This window comes from Nicotiana sylvestris, chromosome 5, assembly GCF_000393655.2.
Source record: "Nicotiana sylvestris chromosome 5, ASM39365v2, whole genome shotgun sequence".
Taxonomy (NCBI): Eukaryota; Viridiplantae; Streptophyta; class Magnoliopsida; order Solanales; family Solanaceae; genus Nicotiana; species Nicotiana sylvestris.
In genome coordinates this window covers 27,593,425-27,617,585 of record NC_091061.1, presented here as the reverse complement: position 1 = coordinate 27,617,585, position 24,161 = coordinate 27,593,425, and the positions used below count along the sequence as shown (strand labels likewise).

General features: G+C 39.6%; 1 protein-coding gene across 1 annotated transcript; it reads right to left on the bottom strand.

Moving 5' to 3' along the window:
- Positions 1-276: 276 nt before the first annotated feature.
- LOC138868423 (uncharacterized) lies at positions 277-6,921 on the bottom strand. Its single transcript, XM_070145976.1, has 2 exons — positions 6,664-6,921; positions 277-414 (listed from the first exon to the last, which is right to left on the bottom strand). The coding sequence occupies exons 1-2, from the start codon at positions 6,919-6,921 to the stop codon at positions 277-279; spliced, it is 396 nt and encodes a 131-aa protein (XP_070002077.1).
- Positions 6,922-24,161: the final 17,240 nt, after the last annotated feature.

Genomic DNA, 24,161 nt, shown 5'->3' with positions numbered 1-24,161 from the left:
AGAAAATCACCACAATAAAGCAATTTCTATGACATGAACTACGTTCAACCTGATTCCTTTTAAGAATACGTAGGCAGCCTCATGGTTTGGTCCCATCAAAATAAAATCCCAAAAGTCCCCAAGCAAAGAAACTGGGCAGAAGTTGTGGTTGTTGCAAGAAATCTGATTCCAAAAGTTGTAATTTTGAACCCATTTGAATTGTTTTGAGACTTTGATACCCTTTCTTTCTAACCCTATCCAAAAGCCCACATTACGGTCCAAAGAAAGACCTTCCGATCAGTCTTCAAGAAAAGCCAAGTCAAGCAAGGAGAGGTAATTCATATCAGGGACAACACTCTGGTTCAAGCAGAAAAACATTGAAAATAAGAGAGTCTTATTGGTGAAACCCTCACGAGCACCATAAGGCGATGGGAGCTGAGAGAAATAAAAAATGAGAGAGTCTTATTGGTGAAAACCCTCACGGGAACCGTAAGGCGAAAGTGAGTTGAGAGATGAACAAATAAGAGAGACTTGTTGGTGAAAACCCTTCAGGCACCGCAGGCCGAACAAGGATAAGGTTTTGGTAAAGAAATTGGGTTTTGAAGATCTCGGGACACAAAGTAAGACAACTGAAAGTTGATTGGTTGGACAAATTGGGCCGATTAATCCAAAATGCATGTCATGATCATTGGTGCCAGTTGCTCCACTCAGATAAGTCTCTTTCCTTTTTCCTCTTCAGATAGTCTTCCAGCTTTGGATTTTTCTTATCCTTAACTCTGAAAGTCATTGCATTTCATTGATTTTGGGTTTATTTCTCTAAGATGTTTCCAATGTCAGTTCTGTCTAAGCAAATAAGAAGGGATTTCAAAGCTTACTACCAACTTTCGAAGTTGCACAAGGCACAGGGCGACCAAGGCATTGCACGATATAGTATGATGGGAAATAGGATATAAAAGGTCAGTGGAAGTTCCATCGGTGAAATGGTTTAGTAATTTCATGGGAAATGCAGAGGTTCAAACAGATGGATCAGAGGTGTAACACAACGGTTTGGGTATAGAACACTCGGGTCATCCAAGGTCATGGGGGTTGGAAGTCTATCGAAAAGTTAAAGGGGTTCTTGGCCAACTTGAGGAAGTCAGTCAAAACAAAGAACAACAGCGGGAAGGACACTTTCAGCTAGAATGCCACAAACTAACCACCACATTTTAAACTGATAAGATTTTTCTCTGATTTGAAACAGGGGCAGAAAGTTTTGTTCGTTCGGGTAAATCCTCCATAGGGGAAAAGCGAGCACCAAACAGGTTTGACCGTAAATTCTCAGGACCCTCATGGAAAATGTGACCTAGTTTAAAAATCGAAACAATCATAAGTAGCAAAATCTAGCATAAATGTACCCCAAGGAATATAAGTGGTTTCAAAGTTAGCATGATTAAGATAGGATTCAATTAGGAGTTTTCAGGACCCTTCTGAATAATGGGACTTAGCTTTAAGACTTCCATTAGATAACAAGATTTAGCGTAAGTTTTGCTGTAGGGAAGCATAATTCAGCCTTAATAATTGTCACTCTTAAGATAATACTTGATTTTCGATTGTCTGGTCCCTCCTGGATAATACTTAATGCTGTAGGCGCCCACCTGGAGAGCACGAGAATACAATTCAAGTTCGGCAATCAGGCGCCCACCTATAGAGCACGGGAATACATTTCAAGTTTTGGTAATCAGGCGACCACCTGGAGAGAACGGGAATACAATTCAAGTTTTGCAATCAGGCGCCCACCTGGAGAGCACGAGAATATAGTTCAAGTTTGGCAATCAGGTGCCCACCTGGAGAGCACAGGAATAAAATTCAAGTTCGGCAATCAGGAGCCTACCTAGAGAGCACGGGAATACAGTTCAAGTTTTGGTAATCAGGAGACCACCTGGAGAGCAAGGGAGAGCAATACCAGTTTTAAGGAAGGGAAACAGTTTAATTGTCGGTAATCAGGCGTCCACCTGGAGAAAAGGAAAGCATCTCAGATTATGATTCAAATTCAGCAATCAGGCGTCCACCTGAAGAAAAGAGAAAGTGTCTCAGATCACAACTCAACAAAGGGACTTCACCGGGAGAATACAAGTCAACAAGAATCACAAGATTAAGTTTGAAGATACAGATAGGATTTTTGTAATGCATAGATCATAGTTTAGTCTAGCTTCTTTTATTTTGTCATGGTGTAATAAGGAGTTCAGTAAGCAGTAGCAGCAGCAACAACAGTAAAATCACAGCTTCATGGTAGTCCCAGCTACCGAAACTTTTCGAACTACACTGACCTGATTCTTTTATAGCCAAGGATATGTAGGAAACCTCCGAAGCAGGGTGCGGTCAAATATTTCAAAAATGGCTTCCCACGGAGTATTCAAACGGGAAAAAATCGCTCGTATCCGCTCAATTTATCTTTGTACGAAAACTCTTTGTGTTTTCGGGCAAAGAGGGGCAGCTGTGAGCACGTGATTTTTGCCCTATGTGAATAACTCCCATAAATTCAAGAAAAATGAATTTTTCCCATTATTTGCAATTTCGTAGATTTTTGTAGCATCTTTCGTTAATTGCTTGCATTTGTCGGCGCATGTTAATTTTGTTTAATTCATGAAAAATACAAAAATATGTTACATTTGCATTTAGATTTAGTTATTTTATAAAAAGTGGAAAAAGCACAAAAAATAACTTATTTTTGCACTTTTTAATTTTAGATTTGATTTTTGATAGTTTCTCTTTTAGTTTGGTTTTTAATTATTTGTGGTAATTTTGAGTTAATTAATCTAGTTTGGTAGGATGATTTTTATTAGGAAATTAATTGAGATTTTTATTTTATTTTTGAGAAGAAAAGAGTTGATAAAATAAAAAGAAAAAGAAAAGAATGGGAAAAATTAGAATAATTGGGCCTTCTTTAATTTTAATTTCCTAAGCCCAAAATTTCCCCTTCAATACCCATTTAACCCAGGCCTAGACTCGCCTCACCCGGTCCAGTCCCCCCTACAAACCAAACGACACTGTTTCGTTACCTCCCATCTCAACCGTTGGATCAACAAGATCCAACAGACCAGAACTAACCCCTCCCCCGTATTTAACTGTCCTAAAGACTACCCCCCCCTCTCTAGCTCGTCTCTCACTTCACCCTACCCTCAGAGACCATAATTCCAAACCCTAGCGCCGCCCCATTTTCCACCATATCCGCCTGACGGTGCCACCCCCCAACCGCCCCAAACTAACACCCTAAAACCCCCATGACCCCTCTCTCCAAATCCCTAACCCATATCCCTCGAATCCCTCCCGATTCCGTCGAATCTTGAATCTAAGGATAGAGTTCGAAGCCCCAAGAAGTCAAAATGGTTCAGTCTTTGATTCCGTGGCTTGCATGGCTACTTGCCTCTGTTTTTCTAAAGATTGAAGGTTGATTAAACACGAAAGTGATGTTGTTCACTTGTTGTTTACGAATAACAACTGGGTAACATCACTTTTCGTTTAAATCACTGTCTCAATTAGGTTTCGAGCTTTGATTCGGTAAGTTCCTCCCCCCTCTTGTATTTTTCTTTCTTTTACTGTTTCACTTTCCTCCTCCTCTCCTTTTTTTTCGTCTGGTCGAAATTCGTTTAGACCTTCTGAGTTCAAGTTGGTTCCATCTTTTGTTCTATTTTCCTCTTCTTTTCTTCTCCTTTGTGAAAGCATAACTATCTGATTTTTTTAGTCCGTTTCTTCAACCCTGTTTTGTTTAGTTCTTTTGTGTTAGTAGCATAATTACTGTTTCATCATCTATTTAGTCACCTAGCTAATCAATTAGGCCCTTAACTTAGCTAATTTCCTATTGTATGTCTAAGTTAATTAGTTCATCCACTTTCTTGTGTTTTGATGGCATATTAAATGTTCCAGGTTTCTTATCTTGGGAATTTTGGGTCAGTTCTTAATTTGGAGATCCCTGATTGTCTTTAATTGGTTCTGAAAATCAAAGCCCAAGTGGGGTCGTGTTTGGGTTTGCAGACCCATGACCCATTTGAGGTTCAGGGGTAATTTCAGGGGTTGTGGGGGGTAGTTTAGGAAATTGACTTGAGGAATCTTTAGTGTAACAGATTGAGAAGCTTCCAGGAAGTGGGATTGGGGGCTGTTTTTGAAATTCTGATAATTAACTAGGGGTATGGGATCTAAAACAAAAATTGGAAAAGGGGTAAAATGCAAAGACTGAGGTCTGTTGCTGCCCTACTCTCTTGCCTATAAAGACACATTTCCTTGCCATTCAAGGCAGAATCAGAGAGAGAATTCAGAAAAACAAAAACAGCTGAAACATTTTGAGAAACACTGTTCTATTGAATGTCATGCTTTGGATCTTAAAGTTTTCATTCCCTGAATCCGTTTTTGCTTTACTTTGGGGTTGAAGTGAATTGAGGTCGAAGCCTTTTAAATCTGGTTTGGATTTTGCTGGGGTTCGAGTGTATTTTTGAGTGTTGATTTCTTGATCTGAGTCTGCTACTGCTGTTCTCTTTGAATTCCCTCTCAGTTTTGGTTTCTTTTGCTGATCATTCAGGTACACTTCTGCATTTCACATAATGTAAGGTTTGATTTGGAATCAAGATGGCATTCGAAGCTTTGATTAGCAGTTGTAATCAGTTTTTGGTTCATGATTTAGCTTACTTGGTTTACTTGCTTAAGTTTCTAGTTTATGATATATGGCATCCTGCTAGTTGCTAATAAATACCATGCTGTGAGCTGCATCTGGTTGTAAATCAGTAGAGTAATTCAGTTTCTCATTTGGATGTCTCCTAGTTAATTGTTGGCAATTTGAACTGGGTATTGAACTTGAGAATCAGATCTTATAAAATAATGTAATGGTAATGTGCTGCACTTGAATTGCTATGCATGTTAGTTCATTAAGTTTTGCTGTTAATTTTAGTTAAGTAGTATTCTGTTTGGACATGGATGGTGAAGCAAATCTTAAGCCATTTTTGAGCATGTTTCAATTGAAAAGAGTGTTTTAGACCATCAGAATGCCCCACTATTTGATACATGTTTAGATAGCCAAACTCAGAAATGAAATGGATTGTTAGTTTAGTTTCCTGTTTCATATAGTTTGCTGCATGAATGGTGTTCAATCGATTTTGTGTACTTGTTAATTTTGAGGAACGGGGTTGACGGCTGATTATGAGATAGTTTGAGCCTTAAATAAAGAAGGAAATGTGGTACATCTGTTGTCATTGAGCAAATTGGACTTAATCAGAATTTTTCCTTACTTCAGATGATGCCTTGGTTTTGTGACACCTTTTTTTTACTTATTTGGTTAAGACCTGACGTGGGTCAGCTAGTGTTATGAATCTAAATTGTACGCTTTTTATGTTGTGAATAGGATTCGATCTTAAGTTTCCAATTTTGGCAATGTTGCTATACTCCCTAAGATTGGGTTGCTTTCGTTGGGCCTGAGCTGAATTGCTATGAGGCTTACCATCAGCGGTATTATAACATTACAGGACCACTGGGCCCATGACAGGCCCAAGCCCCAAATAAAAGTTGGACCTCGTATCTTGTTGTTTGTTTTGCTTTTTGAACCAAGTTTGAGCTTTGCTTTAAAATCAGGCCTATCTCTTCCGAATCGTTTTAATCAATTAATCGGGCTCAGTTTTTAAAAAATGGAAATGGACTTTTGTTTACTTACTCCGTTCTTGAGTTTAAACTTTAACGTAAAACACTTTTTAAGTCCTTTCAGGCTCTTTCTTTAATTAAGCTAGACTCTTCATGAATAGATTGAGGCGAGCCATATTAGACAACACAAATAGTTCATGGCCCTCGAAATATAATTTGAACTCTTTTTCTTTAAATTAGAGTTGAGGTGCGCCGTGCCAAACAAAAATGATAATTGCACGGCCCTCATTTATTTAATCTTGTTTTGATCCTTAGAAGTCGAGGCATGCTATTTAACAAATTTTCATGGCCCTCGCAAAGTTGAAGTGCGTAGTTGCTTTATGCGCGATATTTTAACAATTTACCTTCCTAAACTCGGGTGTGCATTTATGTGACCCAAATCCAAATCTCAACAACGCTAAATAAAATGTGTCGTGGACCACGAGTGAATTTATGTGACGTGGTTCAAGATGTGTTTTAGATGACGTTGAACCTTCCTAAAAATTATTTAAATAAAAATGGTTATAAAAGTTAAAATTGAACCATAGATTAAAACAGTTATTAAAATCAGATAATAGACCAATTATAACAGTTGAGCGATCGTGCTAGAACCACAGAACTTGGGAATGCCTAACACCTTTTCCCGGGTTAACAGAATTCCTTACCTGGATTTCTATGTTCGCAGACTGTAATACAGAGTCAATCTTTTCCTCGATTTAGGATTTGAACCGGTGACTTGGGACACCATAAATTTTCCCAAGTGGTGACTCTGAATTTTTAATAAAATAATCCTGTTTCGGTTGTCACTTTAAGTTGGAAAAAACTCCCTTATACACCCTTACCCAGGGGTGTAGGTAAAAAGGAGGTGTGACAAGTGCGATAACCCAACAACGCAAAGGGCAACTTCTCATGCCATTGCCTGGAACCTTCTACCATTTTCTGAAGTATCTTCTTTATGTTCTTGTTGGCTGCCTCGACTGCTCCATTCGCCTTGGTGTGGTATGGGGTGGAATTGCGATGCGTAATCTGAAACTGTTGACATACCTCTTTCATCAAATGACTGTTGAGATTAGCACTATTACCTGTGATGATCACCTTTGGGATCCCGAACCTATAGATGATATTTGAGCGAACAAAATCAACCACTGCTTTCTTGGTCACAGACTTGAAAGTTTTAGCTTCAACCCACTTAGTGAAATAATCAATGGCCACCAGGATGAACCTGTGCCCATTGGATGTTGCCGGCTTGATTGGTCTGATAACGTCCATTCCCCAAGCAACAAAAGGCCATGGTGTGGACATTGTGTGTAATTCAGATGGCGGAGAATGAATCAAATCTCCGTGTACTTGGCATTGATGACATTTCCACACAAAACTGATACAATCTCGCTCCATGGTAAGCCAATAATAACCTGCTCGGAAAATCGTCTTTGCCAGAACATACCCACTCATATGCGGTCTGCAGACTCTGGAATGTACTTCGATCATGATAGTCGTGGCCTGTCTAGCATCCATGCATCTTAACAATCCAAGATCTGGAGTTCTTTTGTACAAAACTCCTCCACTGAAGAAAAATCCACTTGCCAACCGTCGAATTGTTCTCTTTTGATCCTTTGTGGCTTGTACCGGGTATACCCCCATCCTGATATACTCCCTAATATCGTGGAACCACGGTTCACCATCAAGTTGCTCTTCCACCACGTTACAATAAGCATGTTAATTGTGAACCTAAATATGCAAAGGGTCAATATAAGCTTTGTCCGAATGATGCAACATTGATGCCAAAGTAGCTAAAGCATTGGTAACCTCATTATGGATCCTTGGTATGATCTTTAAACCCCATGTTTCCCATTATCCTTGAATCTGGTACACCAGAAGGTCCGAGTCTCCCAAGACCAAGACTTCCTGGACACCCATGTCTACAGCTAACCTCAAACCCAAAATGCATGCCTCGTACTCAGCCATGTTGTTGGTACAGTAGAAATGAAGCTGAGCCGTAATAGGGTAGTGATGCCCTGTTTCAGAAATAAGTATAGTTCCTATCCCAACGCCTTTCATGTTAGCAGCTCCATCAAAGAAAAGTTTCCAACCTGGATTTTCAACCTGTTCCAACTCGTCAATGTGCATCACCTCTTCATCAGGGAAATAAGTCTTCAAAGGTTCATATTCTTCATCCAACGGGTTCTCGACCAAATGATCGGCCAATGCTTGGGCTTTCATCGTAGTCCGAGTCACATAGATGATGTCAAATTCTTTGAGCAAGATCTGCCACTTTGCGAACCTCCCTGTGGGCATAGGCTTCTGAAAGATATAATTTAATGGGTCTAAACGAGAAATGAGGTAAGTAGTGTAAGATGACAAATAATGCTTCAGCTTCTGTGCTACCCAAGTTAGGGCACAACATGTCCTTTCAAGGTGAATATACTTAATCTCATAAGATGTGAACTTCTTGCTGAGATAATAGATAGCTTGCTCCTTCCTACCGGTGATGTCATGCTAACCCAACACACAACCAAATGAGTTATCTAGGACCGTCAAATACAGAATCAAAGGTCTCCCCAGTTCTGGTGGGACCAACACAGGTGGGTTTGACAAGTACTCCTTTTAGCAAATGCATCTTGACACTCGTCTGTCCACTTGACCACAACATCCTTCTTCAACAGCTTGAATATAGGCTCATAAGTTGTCGTGAGTTAAGCAATAAACCTGTTGATGTAGTTCAATCTCCCTAACAGACTCATCACCTCAGTCTTGTTCCTTGGAGGCGACAATTCTTGGATAGCTTTGATCTTTGATGGGTCCAATTCAATACCTCGACGGCTGACTATGAATCCCAGCAGTTTTCCAGATGGAATGCCAAATGCGCATTTGGCGGGGTTAAGCTTAAGATTGTACCTGCGAAGCCTTTGGAAAAATTTCCTCAAATCTCTGATGTGGTCAGACTGCTTCCTAGACTTTATGATCACATCATCCACATAGACCTCGATATCCTTGTGTATCATGTCATGGAATATGGTCGTCATTGCCCTCATGTAAGTTGCTCCAGCATTTTTCAAACCGAAAGGCATGACCCTGTAGCAATATGTCCCCCACGGCGTGATGAATGCCGTCTTTTCCACATCTTCCTCATCCATTAAGATCTAATGATAGCCCGTATAGCAATCCACAAAAGACCCAATCTCATGCTTGGCGCAATTATCAATCAAAATGTGGATATTTGGCAGTGGGAAGTTGTCTTTTGGACTAGCCTTGTTGAGATCACGGTAATCAACACACACTCTGGTTTTGCCATCCTTCTTTGGCACAGGCACAATATTGGCTAACCAAGTGGGATACTACATGACTCGAATGACCTTTGCATCAAACTACTTTGTGACCTCTTCTTTAATCTTCACACTCATGTCGGTTTTGAACTTTCTCAACTTCTGCTTGACGGGAGAGAGTGTCGGGTCAGTGGGAAATTTGTGAGCCACCAAGTCAGTGCTTAGGCCCGTCATGTAATCATATGACCATGCAAAAATATCTTTGTATTCAAACAATGCTTTAATTATCTCTTCCCTGATTTGCGGTTCAAGATGGACACTTATCTTAGTTTCTTTGACATTATCTGAGTCCCCTAAATTGATTGCTTCTGTATCACTCAGGTTAGGCTTGGTTTTTCTTCAAAATGGCTTAATTATTTACTAATCTCTTCAAAGGCCTCATCCTTATCATATTCTGATTCATCATCACACTTTATTTCCTGAATTATTATTTTAGAATTAGATTGGCTTTTAAGACTGGGCCGAAGATTTCTCATGCATGTCATGTCATTGAAACCAGCATAAAAAGAATTGTACAAGGAAGAAAAGAAAAACAAAAGTAAAACTATCAGGAATGACGAAAAAGGAAAATTGCATTTCATTGAAATCAAAAGGTAACAAGGTTTATACATCCAAACGGACGGAACATAGAATCTGAATTACAACCCTGGAATAATCTAGATAAACTGAAAGAAAATCAAAGCAAACTACCAAAACTCCTTCCGGGTAGGGAGAGGAGTAGCCTTCTAATTGTTAAGCTTTGCACTCGGCCTAACAAACTGCACATCTACTTCGCTAGAACCTTCTCCAACTTCCACCATGTTCACATTGTCGAACAACCTCTCGAACCTTTCAATTAACTCTTCATCAACGCCAACCACAGAACTGGGAATTGTTGTCACTGGGCGTTTTCTAGCACCAGGCTTGACAAATGACTTGGAGAGTCGTGGGAGAGGCTTTGGAAGGGCCAATGCCATCTGTTTCAACTTTCTAGCTCTTTTTACGTCTGCGACTGTGGGTTGGAATCCCAGACCAAATGTACCCAAGTTTTTAGGGAGGGACACCGGCTGTATAATACCCTGTAGGGATTCACCCAAACCCTTACCAGGCACAAAGCTATTTTTCAGCATTTCGAAGGCCACCATGACTGATGCGGTTATTACCTTTGGAATTGGAACGCATTTCCCTTCTAGAATTTTCTCGACCGACGTTGTTTCAAAAACCTGATAGACCCAGTGCCCTTTGTCATCTTCAACCTCAATGAACGGGACAATGGCATCACTGTAAGCACACAAATTATCCTCGCCATGCACAACGATTTCCTGTCTATCCCATTCGAACTTGACCATCTAGTGCAGAGTGGACGGGACTGCTTTGGCGGCATGAATCCAAGGTCGACCTAATAGTAGATTGTAGGAAACGGCTACATCCAGCACCTGGAACTCCATGGTGAATTCAACTGGTCCTATTTCAAGCACTATATCACCAACTGAATCTTTCCCTCCACCATCAAATCCCCGAACGCAGGTGTTGTTCTTGTGAATCCTTTCATCATCAACTTTCAACTTGTTCAGAGTAGAGAGAGGGCAAATGTTTGCACTGGAACCATTGTTAACCAATACCCTGGTAACCACTGATTCTTTGCATTTTACCGTAAGATAGAGAGCTTTGTTGTGCTCAGTACCTTCCACAAGTAACTCATCATCAGAGAAAGTGACCATGTTTACCTCAAATATTTTGTTGGCAATCTTTTCCAGATGGTCCACCAAGATTTTGTCGGGAATGTGGACCTCATTTAGAATTTTCATCAAGGCCCGACGATGCTCGTCTGAGTGGATTAACAATGACAGTAATGAAATTCTGCGCATGCATCTTTCTCAACTGCTCCACGATGGAATAGTCTTGTACCTTCATTTTTCTCAGAAACTCCTCCGCCTCTTCTTTAGTTACTGCTTTCTTCACTAGAACTGGGTTATCTTTGGAGGTTGTAGCTTTTCTTAACTCTTCGGGGGCAAAGCATCTCCCCGAACGAGTTAATCCATGGGCCTCATTGACTTCTTCTTTCACTTCCTTTCCCTTATAAGTCACTGTCACCCGTTCATAGTTCCACATGACAGCCTTGCTGCTTGATGATGACAGGATCCGTACGGGAACCCTCTACAATTACAACAGGCTTGTTTGCCACTCCTGGAACAACCACTTTTGGCTTTTCTTGTTTTTCTACAACATCACTTGGGGACCCCTTCTTGACTACCGCAGATGGTTCACCGTTTGTTCCGCTCAACTTGTTCACTGATCCCCTTAACTATTGGTTTTTTAACTGGCTTGACCTCAGTGGACCGAATCATCATGACGGTCTGTGAAGGCTTCTTGGGCTCCCCTCCCTTTTGCACTATCTCAATCATGTTTGTCTCCTGATGGGTTGGCAATGGGTTCTGGTTGATGTTGGGTGCCTCTGAAGTTTGGAATTTAATCCGGTTGGTATCAATGAGCTCCTGGATGGCATTTTTCAGGTGCCAACACTTCTCTATATCATGCCCCGATGTACCAGAACAATATTCACAGCTTACAGAGTAATCCAAATTCTTTGGAAGAGGATTTGGAAATTTTGACTCGATTGGCCTCAGCATATCCAATTGCCTCAGCCTATGGAACAAGCTAGTATAGGACTCTCCCAATGGAGTGAAGGTTTTCTTCCACTGCAAACTTTCGTTCTTAAATGCTTGATTGGGTCGGAAACCTGATCCAGGAAGGTTTCGGTAGGCTCGTGGGGGTGGGTAGGCATTTTGTGGAGCTGGGTAGGTGTTTCGTGGGGCTGGCGCACGCCATTGCGCGCGAGCAGGAGGTTGAGTGTATGTTTGGGTGTGGTGTACAGAAAAATGAGGGTTCGGTGATGGGAAGTAATGCTGGGGTAGATTATACGGGGTTTGGGTGTAGGTTTGGTGGTGGGGTCGAGGCTGAGTATAATGGTGTGATGGGCCCCTGGGTCCAAACCATGATCCTGAATCAATTGTTGCCACATCCTCTTTCTTCTTCTTTCTGATGACTCCCCTAGTACCGTTTCGAATAGCTTGGGTAGTTGCCTTAATAACCGAGTAACTCAGGATTTTGTTTGATTTAAGCCCTTCTTCTACCATGCCACCCATCTTCACTACCTCGTTGAAGGACTTGCCTATGGTCGATACCAAATGGCTGTAGTAAGTGGGCTCCAGGGCCTGCAGAAGGTAATCCACCATTTCGCTCTCTTTCATCGGAGGGTCAACCCTTGCCGCTTGTTCTCTCCAACGAAAACCATATTTCCTGAAACTTTCACTAGGCTTCTTCTTAATCTTAATCAGAGACAAATGATCTGGAACAATCTCGAGGTTGTATTGGAAGTGACAAACGAATGCTTGGGCCAAATCATCCTATGTATACCATCTGTTGTGATTCGGACGAGTGTACCACTCCAACGCGTTAGACTCAGACTAAAGTAAGACATCAACAACTCTTCTTTCCCACCGGCTCCTCTCATTTTACTGCAGAATCCCCTCAAATAGGCCACCGAGTATCCTTTCCCGTCATACAGATCAAATTTGGGCATCTTGAATCATATTAGCAATTGAACATTGGGAAATAGACATAGATCCTTGTAAGCCACGCTCACCTGGCCTCCCAGTCCCTGCATGTTTCTAAATGACTGCTCCAGGCTTTTAACCTTCTTAAACATCTCCTCCTGTTCTGGATTTTTAGGTGGCTTATTAGTTTCAACTGGGAGGTCGAAACGAGGATTGTAGGAGTAAGGTTCTGGGGCCTTGAAAGTAGGCTCCGGGGGATAGTATTGGTTATCTTGGGTCTAGAATAAAGGCTCACTGGAGGATCAATGGAGTGTAGTAGGTGAGGGTGCCACGAAAACATGGGTGACTAGTGGAGGAGGGTATGGAACTGGTTTGGGTGGTGGAGCTTGTGGTGTTTGGGAAGTGGTACCATGGTAGTGGTGGTAAATGGGAAAGCTTGGAGATGAATCAATAGTGGGAGGTTCTTGGGATTGAGCCAATGGTGGGACGAAAGCAGGGTTGGTGGGGTAGTATGGTGGTGGATGCCCTTTCACCCATGCCTGGTACATCTCTGCCATCTATTGTTTTAGCTTATACATTTCCTATTTCAGATTAACATCAGACTCTTCCCCCTCTCTTGACGAATCAATAACACTTGCATCCAATTTTTGGTTAGTCATGATCAACTTGTCTTTAGACCTGGTGTTATACGGATGAGTTTCCAGAATGCCAAACAAACTAACCACCTGCCTGTACCGTTTTTCAACAACAAACTTGTTAGCGATTAGAGCTTAACAGATAGGCAATCGCACATTGGAGATGTAATGCGCCTAAGAAGTTAACCATTTCTATTATGCATTTGATCAGTTGCTTGCGTCATCCCGGATTTCCCTAATTTTCATTTTGCAACTTCTCTTTTTTCCATTCCTGCCTTTCTTTGCTTGATTTCTCGTTGTTATTCCCTCATTTTCCTCTCTTGTTTTGCCATTGTTTCCTTCCCATCGTTTCTTGTTTTCTCTTTTTTTTTTCTTTTTTTCCTTCTTTTTCTTCTTTTCTCTCTTTTTTTCTTTTCTGGTTATAATCGAATCCTATGGGGATTGCCTATGTATCATGACGCCGCATGAATAAGACCAAGCGTAGTTCTGGGGGATAAATGTAAAAACAAAATAATAAAACATTTTGGGATTTTCAGATTTTCCATAAAACGAAAACGTTTTGATTATAACGACTCATCCTATCAAATATAATCATAAAACTAACAGACTCGAAAAGGGAAACTAACAGACTCCAACAGAAAGATAAAAACACAGACTCGAAAACAGGCTAACAAACTCTAATAGAAAGACGAAAATACAGACTCGAGTAAAAATCATGAATACATTAATGCCTCAACTGCTCCTAGGGCCCGCGAGACATCAGTCGGTCTCGCCACGGGCCTACGCACTAAATCCCCTTGGAGATGATAGAGAACCTCTATTATCTGGCGGACAAAGGTCATTACAGTGGAAAAAAACATGGATCTGGTCATGTCTTCACACCTACTACACTTCATTGCGATGTAGTCGGCGATCCTTCTGACCCTTTCTCTTATGACGCCTTATTATTGCAACAAACGCCTAATCTGCTGGGCCCCAATTTCCAAAGTTTGTTCAGCTGCATGGTTTTGTTCTTGAAGTTGTTGCAGATCTCTTTCTAACTGTGCCATCACTGCATAACAGTGTTCTCTTTCTGCCTTAAAGTCTTTTGCCTTCTTTATCATTTTGTTCTCAAAGATGATGACCCTTTTCTTCAACCCCACAACCTCATTGTCATATTTCTCTTTTAACTATTTAACCAAGCGCGCTCGTTCCTCCGTATTCTTAGCCAATTTTGTTCGAGCCCTTGCTAGTTTACCCTCTGCCTTGTTCAGATCAAAACCATACTCACTCACCTTCCGCCTAAGGTTATCTATAAGCTTTCCATCATTTGCACTTCTGGCGGAATTTTCAGCCGCTATTTTCATTTCCCGAATTTGGGCTCGAAGGGCGTTATTTTCCTTGGCTAGATTTTTCTTCTTGCCCTTATCTGCGGTGGCTTGCAGACCATTCTTAAATTGAAGATCCTTGACTTGCTTTTTCATCTTGCTTATGGTAGCCCTATACTCATTTTCTTTGGCCAACCAATCCAATTGCGCTTGTGACGCCTCGACAAATTCTTGAAGATAGGGTCTTTTGGACGGCCTTCCAAACTCAACTTCCCTTTTATACCAAGCAAGATACCCTGGCAAAATTTCACCTCTGGATAAATCACGCACTTGGGTGCTTGCTGTCAAGTATTGACACTCGCTCCAGATCTGGCGAACTACTGCTTCATGAAATTGACCGTCAGAACCAATCTCGACTACCTGAGCACTAAGGTCTTCATCCTTTGGAACTATTTGACATCTCCCCAGCTGTCTCAGAATCAAGTATGAGGCATAAGGCTGGATACTTCTGAGACACACCAGGACAAAGTGAGGCCCGGTAGCTGGCGTGTATATGATTTCGTCTACAGGAAGCCACCGAAACATCCATTCTATTTGATTTGCAGTGACGGAACGGAGATATGATATCCATTCTGTGACCCTTTCTGGCATGCTAAACCCGTCAACCCTTGTATAAAACTCCTCTATGCAGCTTTTCTCTGTCGACCCATAACTCATGTATTGAGGACGATGACATAGATGTTCAATCATCCACATTTGCAGCAACAGGTTGCACCCTTCAAAAAAGTCTCCTCCGACTTTGCAGGCTGTGAGAACGTAGAAGATTTCAGACACTATCATGGGTGCGAGGGTGCTTTTGGCCTGAGTAAGCAAAGTGCTGACGACCCCAGCTATCCGTATATTGATATTCCCATCTTTCTTGGGAAATACTAGAAGACCCAAGAATACCACCATAAAAGCAAAGCACATGTGTTCTTCCCATTTGAGGTGATTTCCTTTGCTGCAAAGTTTGCTTTCTAGATTGTTTAACCCCCCTATGTGCCCGTATCTCTAGTATACAAACTGCGGAGTGGAAAAACCGGCTGCCAAATCTGGGTACTGGACGCCCCTGCTTATTTTTAAGGAATCTAGGAACCTATGCACATCGACGACTCTTGGAGCAATCAAATACTTGTGTCTCAGAGGAACTTCAGTGCTCCCAATATATCCGGCTATTTTTTCCAAAGTTGGTGTGAGTTCAAAATCCGAGAAATGAAACACGTTGTGAGTTGGGTCCTAGAATGTAACCAATGCCTTTATGATGTCTCCTCTAGGCCTGATCTTCAATAACCCGGTGAGACCTCCCAAGTAAAGATTGACCCTATCTTGACCTGATTTTCCCAGATCTTCCCACCACATATACAGCTCCAAGGGTATCTTGTTCATGACTGTTATTGGAAAATTTTGACTCATGCTCATTCTGCATATTTATTAGGGTGATTAAGAAAAATCATGACTTATTTGACTCAAGAAAAAGTTAACACTACCTTTTTTAAAATTTTCATTTCAAAAATAAAACCCAGCTTTGCAAATATGGCCTTTCAGCACTTCGGGGGAGAAGATTTTAAGGCTGTGCTTGCTAACCGGCCAAAAATTTGAAAAAGAGACCAAGGTGGCTGTTCTTGCAAAAATAGCCTTCTGGCGTCCTTTGGGGGGCATTCGGCTATTTTTGACAAGAATTCCATCACCTTACTTATTTACAACAAAGCAATAAAATTTCGGTTCTTTTTGGGCTATTTTGCAAAAGGGAAGTTGGACCCGATGGGGTTGCCTACGTATCCCATATCCGCTGAGAATCAAACTGGCGTAGTTCGGGCAGTTTTGACAAAACAAAATTTTCTTTTTCCTTCTTTTTTTTCAAAATTTTGGCAGGGTTTCAGTATATTTTGGACATCGATTTTTCAAAAACAGGCAATTATCTCTATCAGCCCTCACATTGACTTTCTTCTTCTCAACTTTTTCCTATTATTTGATGAGCCGGTCAACATGCAAATTCGAAGCACATGAATACGCATGTAGTGAGTAGGATGCATCAGGATGGTCTTTTCATTTCGGGTACATCGTCCTAGACAGACCCAACCCTTGTGTTTAGTCTCCAAAGTCAATGCACATGATGCAAACAAACGTTCCTACTAGGGATCCATCATGAGGCTGAGTTATTCTAAGTATAAAACCTGGGTATACTGTTCTAGACTTGTGCACCCGAGCGAACAACTCAAGCCGAGGAGGAGGCTACGTACCGGGAACCAAAAGGCCATCCGACTTAGTAACTTGTCCGAGCCTCTTTCTTATTTCAAGGTATGACACTAACAGAATAGGGAGTCATGCCAGCGTGCACATCCCCGAAGATGAGAAGAGAAGGGTTTCGTAACAGTTTATATATACAGTTCAGATAATATCAAAGCGGTAAAAAGCAGCACTTAGCACATTAGGCCCAAACATGTGAATAGAATTAAATAATAAATAAAGCCAAATACAACAATTATTCTAAGCTCGAATTCTAAACCCTGAACTAGAGATTCTGGGTTCGTTCCCCAGCAGAGTCGCTAGAGCTGTTACACCTCCTTTTACTACACCCCGAGAGGGTGTATAAGGGAGTTTTTTCCAACTTAAAGTGACAATCGAAACGGGATTTATTATTTAAAATTCAGAGTCACCACTTGGGATAATTTTATGGTGTCCCAAGTCACTGGTTCAAATACCGAATCGAGGAAAGGATTGACTCTGTTTTACAGTCCGCGAACACAGAAATCCGGGTAAGGAATTCTGTTAACCTGGGAGAAGGTGTTAGGCATTCCCGAATTATGTGGTTCTAGCACGGTCGCTAAACTGTTATATTTGGCCTATTTACTTGATTTTAAAAACATTTTTAAAACTTATGCATTTTAACTTATTAACCGCTTTTAATTAATTTTAGGAAGATTCAACGTTATTTAAAACACGTCTTGAACCACGTCACATAAATGCACCCGCGATCTACAACATATTTTATCTAACATTGTTGAGATTCGGGTTTGGGTCACATAAATGCACACCCAAGTTTAGGAAAGTAATTTAAATTACTCGCCTAAAGCAACTATGTATTTTTTATTTGCGAGGGCCATGAAAATTTAACAAAATGGCACGCCTCAAATTCTAAGGATTTAAGATTATTTAAGTGAGGGCCGTGCATTTTGAGATTTTATTTGGCACGGCGGACCTCAAGTCTACCTTAAGAGTCTAATTAATTAATTAATTAAGGATGGCTTAATAGGATTCTAATTATTTTTAACTAAAGGTTTGACCCTACTGATTAACTAACAAACCTCGTATTAAGAGACCAATCATTTAAAGGGAAATTGCTGCAATCGACAACGAACTAAACGAGACCATTTATAAATGCCTTCAGGCTCGGGCCCAAAACGAGCCCAATTATTGATGAGGAAGGACGTCCAAGGGCATGGAACATGCAAAGAGAATATGAGATTGAACATCATTGACTGGGCCAACATTGGGCCCAACTTTCAGAATCAAACAATTGTATGCAATCAAGGGAAATGCAAATCGGCCAAGATCATAAGAAGCATGAGATTGAACTAATAATTTGTTCCTGAACTTTAAAAGTTCAAACACCATTCAACTAGCTGAAAATTCCGAGATTTTTCATCAGTTCCAACTTAAACAGGCTTGTGAACCAGCAAGGCAAATCAACGCATAACTTTATTCTTAAAACAACCTTGTCTATTTTCCTTTTTCTCTTCACATGATTCTACATTAACTGCTACTCAAGAAAACTTAAATCAGTCGAACTCTTCTCAATAATAAACAATAACCAATCCAGAAAATTAGCATGTGAATTGCTTGGATCCCAAAGGTCACATGAAGATTCTCAACAAACATCTTCAAACTAATAGGTTTAAACCCCCCATTTCACAAGATATCCAACATTAAACTGATTTATGCCAAAATTTAAACAAGACTAATAGGCAACTCAAACTATCCTCAACATGAGTTTATGATCACATATCAAAGGACAACCAATTCTGAGAAAAACAACACATCACAGTGCTTTTAACTGCCAGACTGCACATTATTCACTTTATCCCTAGCCTATACTTGTCATGATAGCTAGTTCAACACGAAATCATCACCAAACATGAACACTTGTTTCAACCAAAATTAAAGTAAGGCTAAGATTCATGTGCCTTGACTAAGTCCATTACTGCAGCACCTTGACGATCCCATGATAATGTATAATGATAAGAACTAAACTACTAAAACACAAAATCAAGAAGAGATACAACTGAAGCACAAATAAACTGATACTATACTTTAAACTTTCTGCTTTTCATTTCACTCTTCAAATCCAACTTCACAATCAATAGGGCCTAAGAGTGTGTACCTGAATATCGAAAGAGGAAAAAAAAGATGAAGAATCAGCAGAGAGTCAGCAGCAGCAAACAACCTAAATCCCAGCAATGAAACAGTGAACCCAAGAACCAAAAGCTTCAAACCAAATCTTCAAGTTCCCAAAATCAAACCATTTTTAAACCAGGTGCAGGAATTTGGGGGTTTTCAGAGAGTTCAGCTAGCAAAGAAGATCAGAATTTGAATTTTTTTTTACAAAGAAATGTGGAGAATTCAGTGTTATTTCAGAATTGTTCTAAAATACTCCGCCCTTCAGTTTTGCAGGATTTTTTTTATCTCTTCTTCTCTGACTTCAATCTCAAGTAATGATGCCTTTATAGGCAAGCTATTAGAGCATCAGAAATGAGCTAATTTTTGCACATAAAACCTTTCATAATTTTTATTTTTGCCTAGGTACCCCTAGCCTAAAACTCAGATTTTCAGAATAGTCCTAAAGGCACCTTCCTAGCAGCTTCCTAAGTCAGTTACAAATTATTCCCCTAGCTTAAATTCCTAAATCAACCCTCGAGCACTCTGTTTTTACCTCAGTGAACCCAAATGGGCATGGGTCAAATTGACCCAATGTTTCAATTCAAAACCTGGGCTAATCCCTTCCCTTTGGACCCAAGTCCAACTCAGAAATTCAGACAGAATAATCTAGAGGGCAGAAAAAATAAGAGGGCAATGCGAAGTCAAATAAATTTCTGAAACAAATGTTCTCCACGACCCAAAACAAAAGGAAAAATTAAACGAAAACTAATCTAATGAATCCAAACAAACTAAAGAAAAATAACAATTTAACTAAACTAAAGAAACACACGCAAGGATGATTTTGAGAAAACAGAATAAAAGAAGAAAAATAGAAGAAGATAAGAAAAAATGAAAAAGAGAAAGTACCGGAAGTACCTATCAAAACTAAGCAGACCACAGTCTCGAACCAAGCTTCGATGAATCTTAAATTTTTTGGCCGAAATAGACCCAAATAGTGTGTTCTCGACTAAAAACACGCGATTAAAGTCAACTTCAACCTTAAATTTTCAAAAGCCTCGCCGATTGATTTTTGGGGGATTTTAGGGTTCATAACTTCACTCTAAGATTCGAAGAGTCTGGGACAGATTCGAGGGAAAATGGGTGTGAATTTAGTATGAGGGGGTCATGGGGGTTGTAGGGTATTATTTTGGGGTGATTTGGGACCGGCGCCGCCACCGGAAAGGGCAAGGATCTTAGGGCGGTGGCATAGGGTTTTGTTTGGTCTCTGAGAGGTGAAGGGTTGAGAGAGACGAGTGAGAGAGGGGGGTTCTGAAGGGGGGTGAGGGCATTTCAGATAGTTATATACCTATGGAGCTTCAGTTCTGGATCGTCGGATTTACCAGGATCAACGGCTCAGATCAAGGGCTAATGAAACGACGTCGTTTTGGTTTAAAATAAAGCTGGACCGGATATTGGAGCGGGTCTGGGCTGGACCGGTTGGGTATTGTGTATAAATCAATTGGGCTTGGGGAAAAATTAAACAAAAGGCCCAAAAAATCTGATTATTTTCTTTTCCCTTTTCAAAAATCTTTTTAATTCCTTTTTTTCTTTTTCTTTTTTCTAAAAATAAAAATAAAACAAAACCCGCCTTAATTCCTAACCCAAATTATCCTAGCAAATTAAATTAATTAACCCTAATAATTACTACAACTAATTAAATACCAACTTAAAGGAAAACCAACGAAATTCAAATCTAAAAATTGAACAATGCAAAATAAACCATTTTTTGTGATTTTTCCATTTTTGTAAAGCAACTAAATTACTAATTGATTTATAAATGAAAAATTAAATCCTAAATGCAAATGCAACATATTTTTTGTATTTTTTCAAGAATTCAACAAAATAAACGTGCACAGACAAATGCAAGCAATTAACGAGAAATGCTACAAAAATCCACGAAATTGCAAATAATGGGAAAAATTTATTTTACTTAAATTTATGGGGGTAATTCACATAGGGCAAAAATCATGTGCTCACATTCATACATATCAAAAGTTTAGAAATCCGACCTCAACCAAAAGCACAAACATATCCTAATACCTTATTCAAACTTTTTCCAATCATCAAAACACCTCAAACAACATCAAATCACCCAAAACACATCGGATTCAAGCCAAACCTTCTAAAATTTTCCAAATTACGCTTTTGATCAAAAACCCAACCAAACCACGTCTGAATGACCTAAAATTTTGCACACACATCCCAAATGACACCACGGAACTACTGAAACTCTCGGAATTCCATTCCGACCCCTATATCAAAATTTCGTCTACCAACCGGAAATCGTCAAAATATCAACTTCGTCAATTCAAGCCTAAATCTACTACGGACCTTCAAAATTCATTCTGATCGCGCTCCTAAGCCACAAATCACCTCCCAAAGCTAACCGAACCAACGGAACTCACATCCGAGCCCTTTAACACATAAGTCAACATCCAGTTGACTTTTCCAACTTAAACTTCCTTAAAAGAGACTAAGTGTCTCAAACCTTACAAAAATCATTCTGGATTCGATCCGACCAACCCGATATCACAAATTTTGGATAACAAGGCATAAAGAAGTAGAAATAGGGGAAATGGAGCGGTAACTCATGAGACGACTGGTTGGGTCGTCACATCAATTAAATTATTTAATTTAATTATCAAATAATAAAGTAATTAACGCTTTAGCAAAGATCAGAACACTCATTAGTGTGCGACCCCATAGGTTCAATACTTAGCCGGTAGTAAATTGATCACATTAATATACTAATCGAGGGTGGCGTCTAGCAACACTCCTTAACGACCGGATAGCATGAAGTATACAATTTACTCTCAAGAACCATTAGAAGAATAATGTAGTAATTCCTTCTATCGTTATAGCTCTGGATCACCCTAGGATATAGTTCAACTGTCAAATCCTAATAGGCGACCAACTATGTGTTCATGTCAAATATAATTGACCATTGAATGACCTAAGAAACTCTTTTCTTCTTTCATTCAATTGCACTGGCCAAGGTCTTAATTTGGTCGTTTATAATTCATGACAACATGGAGTTTCAACTCATTACCAAGAGTTGAAGATTCCATCTTGATCAGTCTTTAATTCTACAAGTATTCAATCATACCCAATATCCTTTCAACTATCTCCCTAGGGCCATAGGTGTTTAGTATTAAAGTACAACAAATAACTTGTCAATTACTATGACGATCTCAGGTCAAAGGAAATTCTTACATCACATTCTTCAAGAGAATATCCTATTGACATTGTATGGTAATTCTAACTATTAGGAATTATCCAATGAGTCATTTCAATGATCATATCTCTATATTTATCATCTATCTATGTGATTTAGTTAATGAGATTAACTAATCTTTATCTCATAAAGATGATCACATAAATATTGATCTAGCCGGATTATTAATGTCCAAATTAATAATCCTACGATCAAGAAAAAATTTAGATTAAATTGTAAGAGACTTTGCTCTCATTATCATGATCTCTATCACAATGACAAGTCTCAAAATTTAATCAAAGACCTTATCAAATTAATCAAATAATTAATAATAACTATGATAAAAGAATGCCATATATTTTTATATCGAATAACGTTCACAAAAATATGTTCAAATCATCAAATATGAGATTGGATCTAGGGCATATCTACTATATCCCTAACAATCTCCCACTTGCACTAGAGCCAATCGCTCTTGTACCTCATTCCCAATTTTCAATTGCGCTTGTCAAACTCTTTTTCACCAAGAGCTTTAGTGAATGAGTATGGAGCATTTTCCTTTCTATCAACCTTTTGAATCTAGACGTCTCCACGTTTAGTGATCTCTCTTATCAAGTTATACATTCGCAGAATGTGTTTAGATTTTTGGTGTGATCTTGGTTCTTTTGCTTGAGCAATGGCTCCAGTGTTGTCACACAACAATGTAATTGTACCTTCTATTGAAGGAACCACACCAAGTTTAGTTAAGAACTTTTTCATCCATACAGCTTTCTTAGCAGCTTCACTAGCTACTATATATTCCGCTTCAGTCACTGAATCAGCTACTGTAGCTTGTTTGGAACTTTTCCAACTCACCACACCACCATTTAAGGTGAGTACATAACCAAAAATAGATTTGTTATCATCTCTATCTGAAGAGAAACTTGCATCAGTATAACCTTCAAGTTTCAACTCAGAATCTCCATAGATGAGGAATTGGTCTTTAGTCCTTCTTAAGTACTTAAGAATGGTCTTCACCACCTTCCAATGTTCCTCACCAGGATTTGTCTAATAGAGGCTAGTCACTCCAAGTGCATAAGCCACATCAGGACGTGTGCATATCATGGTATACATGATAGTTCCCACTGCACTAGTGTATGGGATCCTCCTACTCATGTGTTCTCTCTCTTTAGGTGTTTTAGGACAATCCTCCCTACTGAGAGTAATTCCAGTGCTTATTGGTAGATAGCCTCTTTTGGAATTATCTATATTATACCTCTTTAAGATGGTATCAATGTACAAAGACTGGAAAAGTTCAAGCAGCTTCCTAGATCTATCTCTATAGATTTTTATTCCTAATATATAAGATGCTTCTCCCAAGTCTTTCATTAAGAACTGTTCAGATAGCCAAATCTTGGTACTTTGCAATGCCGGTATGTCATTCCCTATGAGCAATACATCATCAACATACAACACTAAGAATATAATTGTGCTCCCACTAACCTTTTTGTACACACAAGGTTCTTCTTCGCATCTAACAAAATTGAACTTTTCAATTATTTTGTTAAAATGAATATTCCAACTTCGAGAAGCTTGCTTTAGTCCATAAATGGATCTTTGTAGCTTACAAATTTTATTATGATCAGATGAAGATGTGAAACCTTCAAGTTGTGTCATGTACACATCCTCTTCTAGCTCACCATTAAGGAAAGCTGTTTTCACATCCATTTGCCATATTTCATAATCATAGTATGCTGATATAGCAAGCAAAATCCGAATTGATTTGAGCATTGACATGGGAGAGAAAGTCTCGTCATAGTCGACTCCTTCTTTCTGACGATATCCCTTGGTAACAAGACGGGCTTTGTAGGTCTCCACCTTTCTATCTGCTCCAATCTTTTTCTTAAAAACCCATTTACAACCTATAAGTTTTATATCCTTTGAAAGTTCAACTAAAGTCCATACTTTATTTTCCTTCATGGATTCCATTTCGGATTCTATGTCATTTTGCCATTTCTCATAATCAAAACTTTGTATAGCCTCTTCATAGGTCTTACGGTCATCATCATTATGATCAACCTCATTTGATACAT

Bases quoted from the DNA above. Each gene is read 5' to 3' on its own strand.
- LOC138868423 (XM_070145976.1), bottom strand. From the start codon at position 6,921: ATGTCCACACCATGGCCTTTTGTTGCTTGGGGAATGGACGTTATCAGA. The intron at 415-6,663 runs GTATGTCAACAG...TATTTCTCTCAG, and splicing joins ACAGTCATTTGATGAAAGAG to CTCCCATCGCCTTATGGTGC.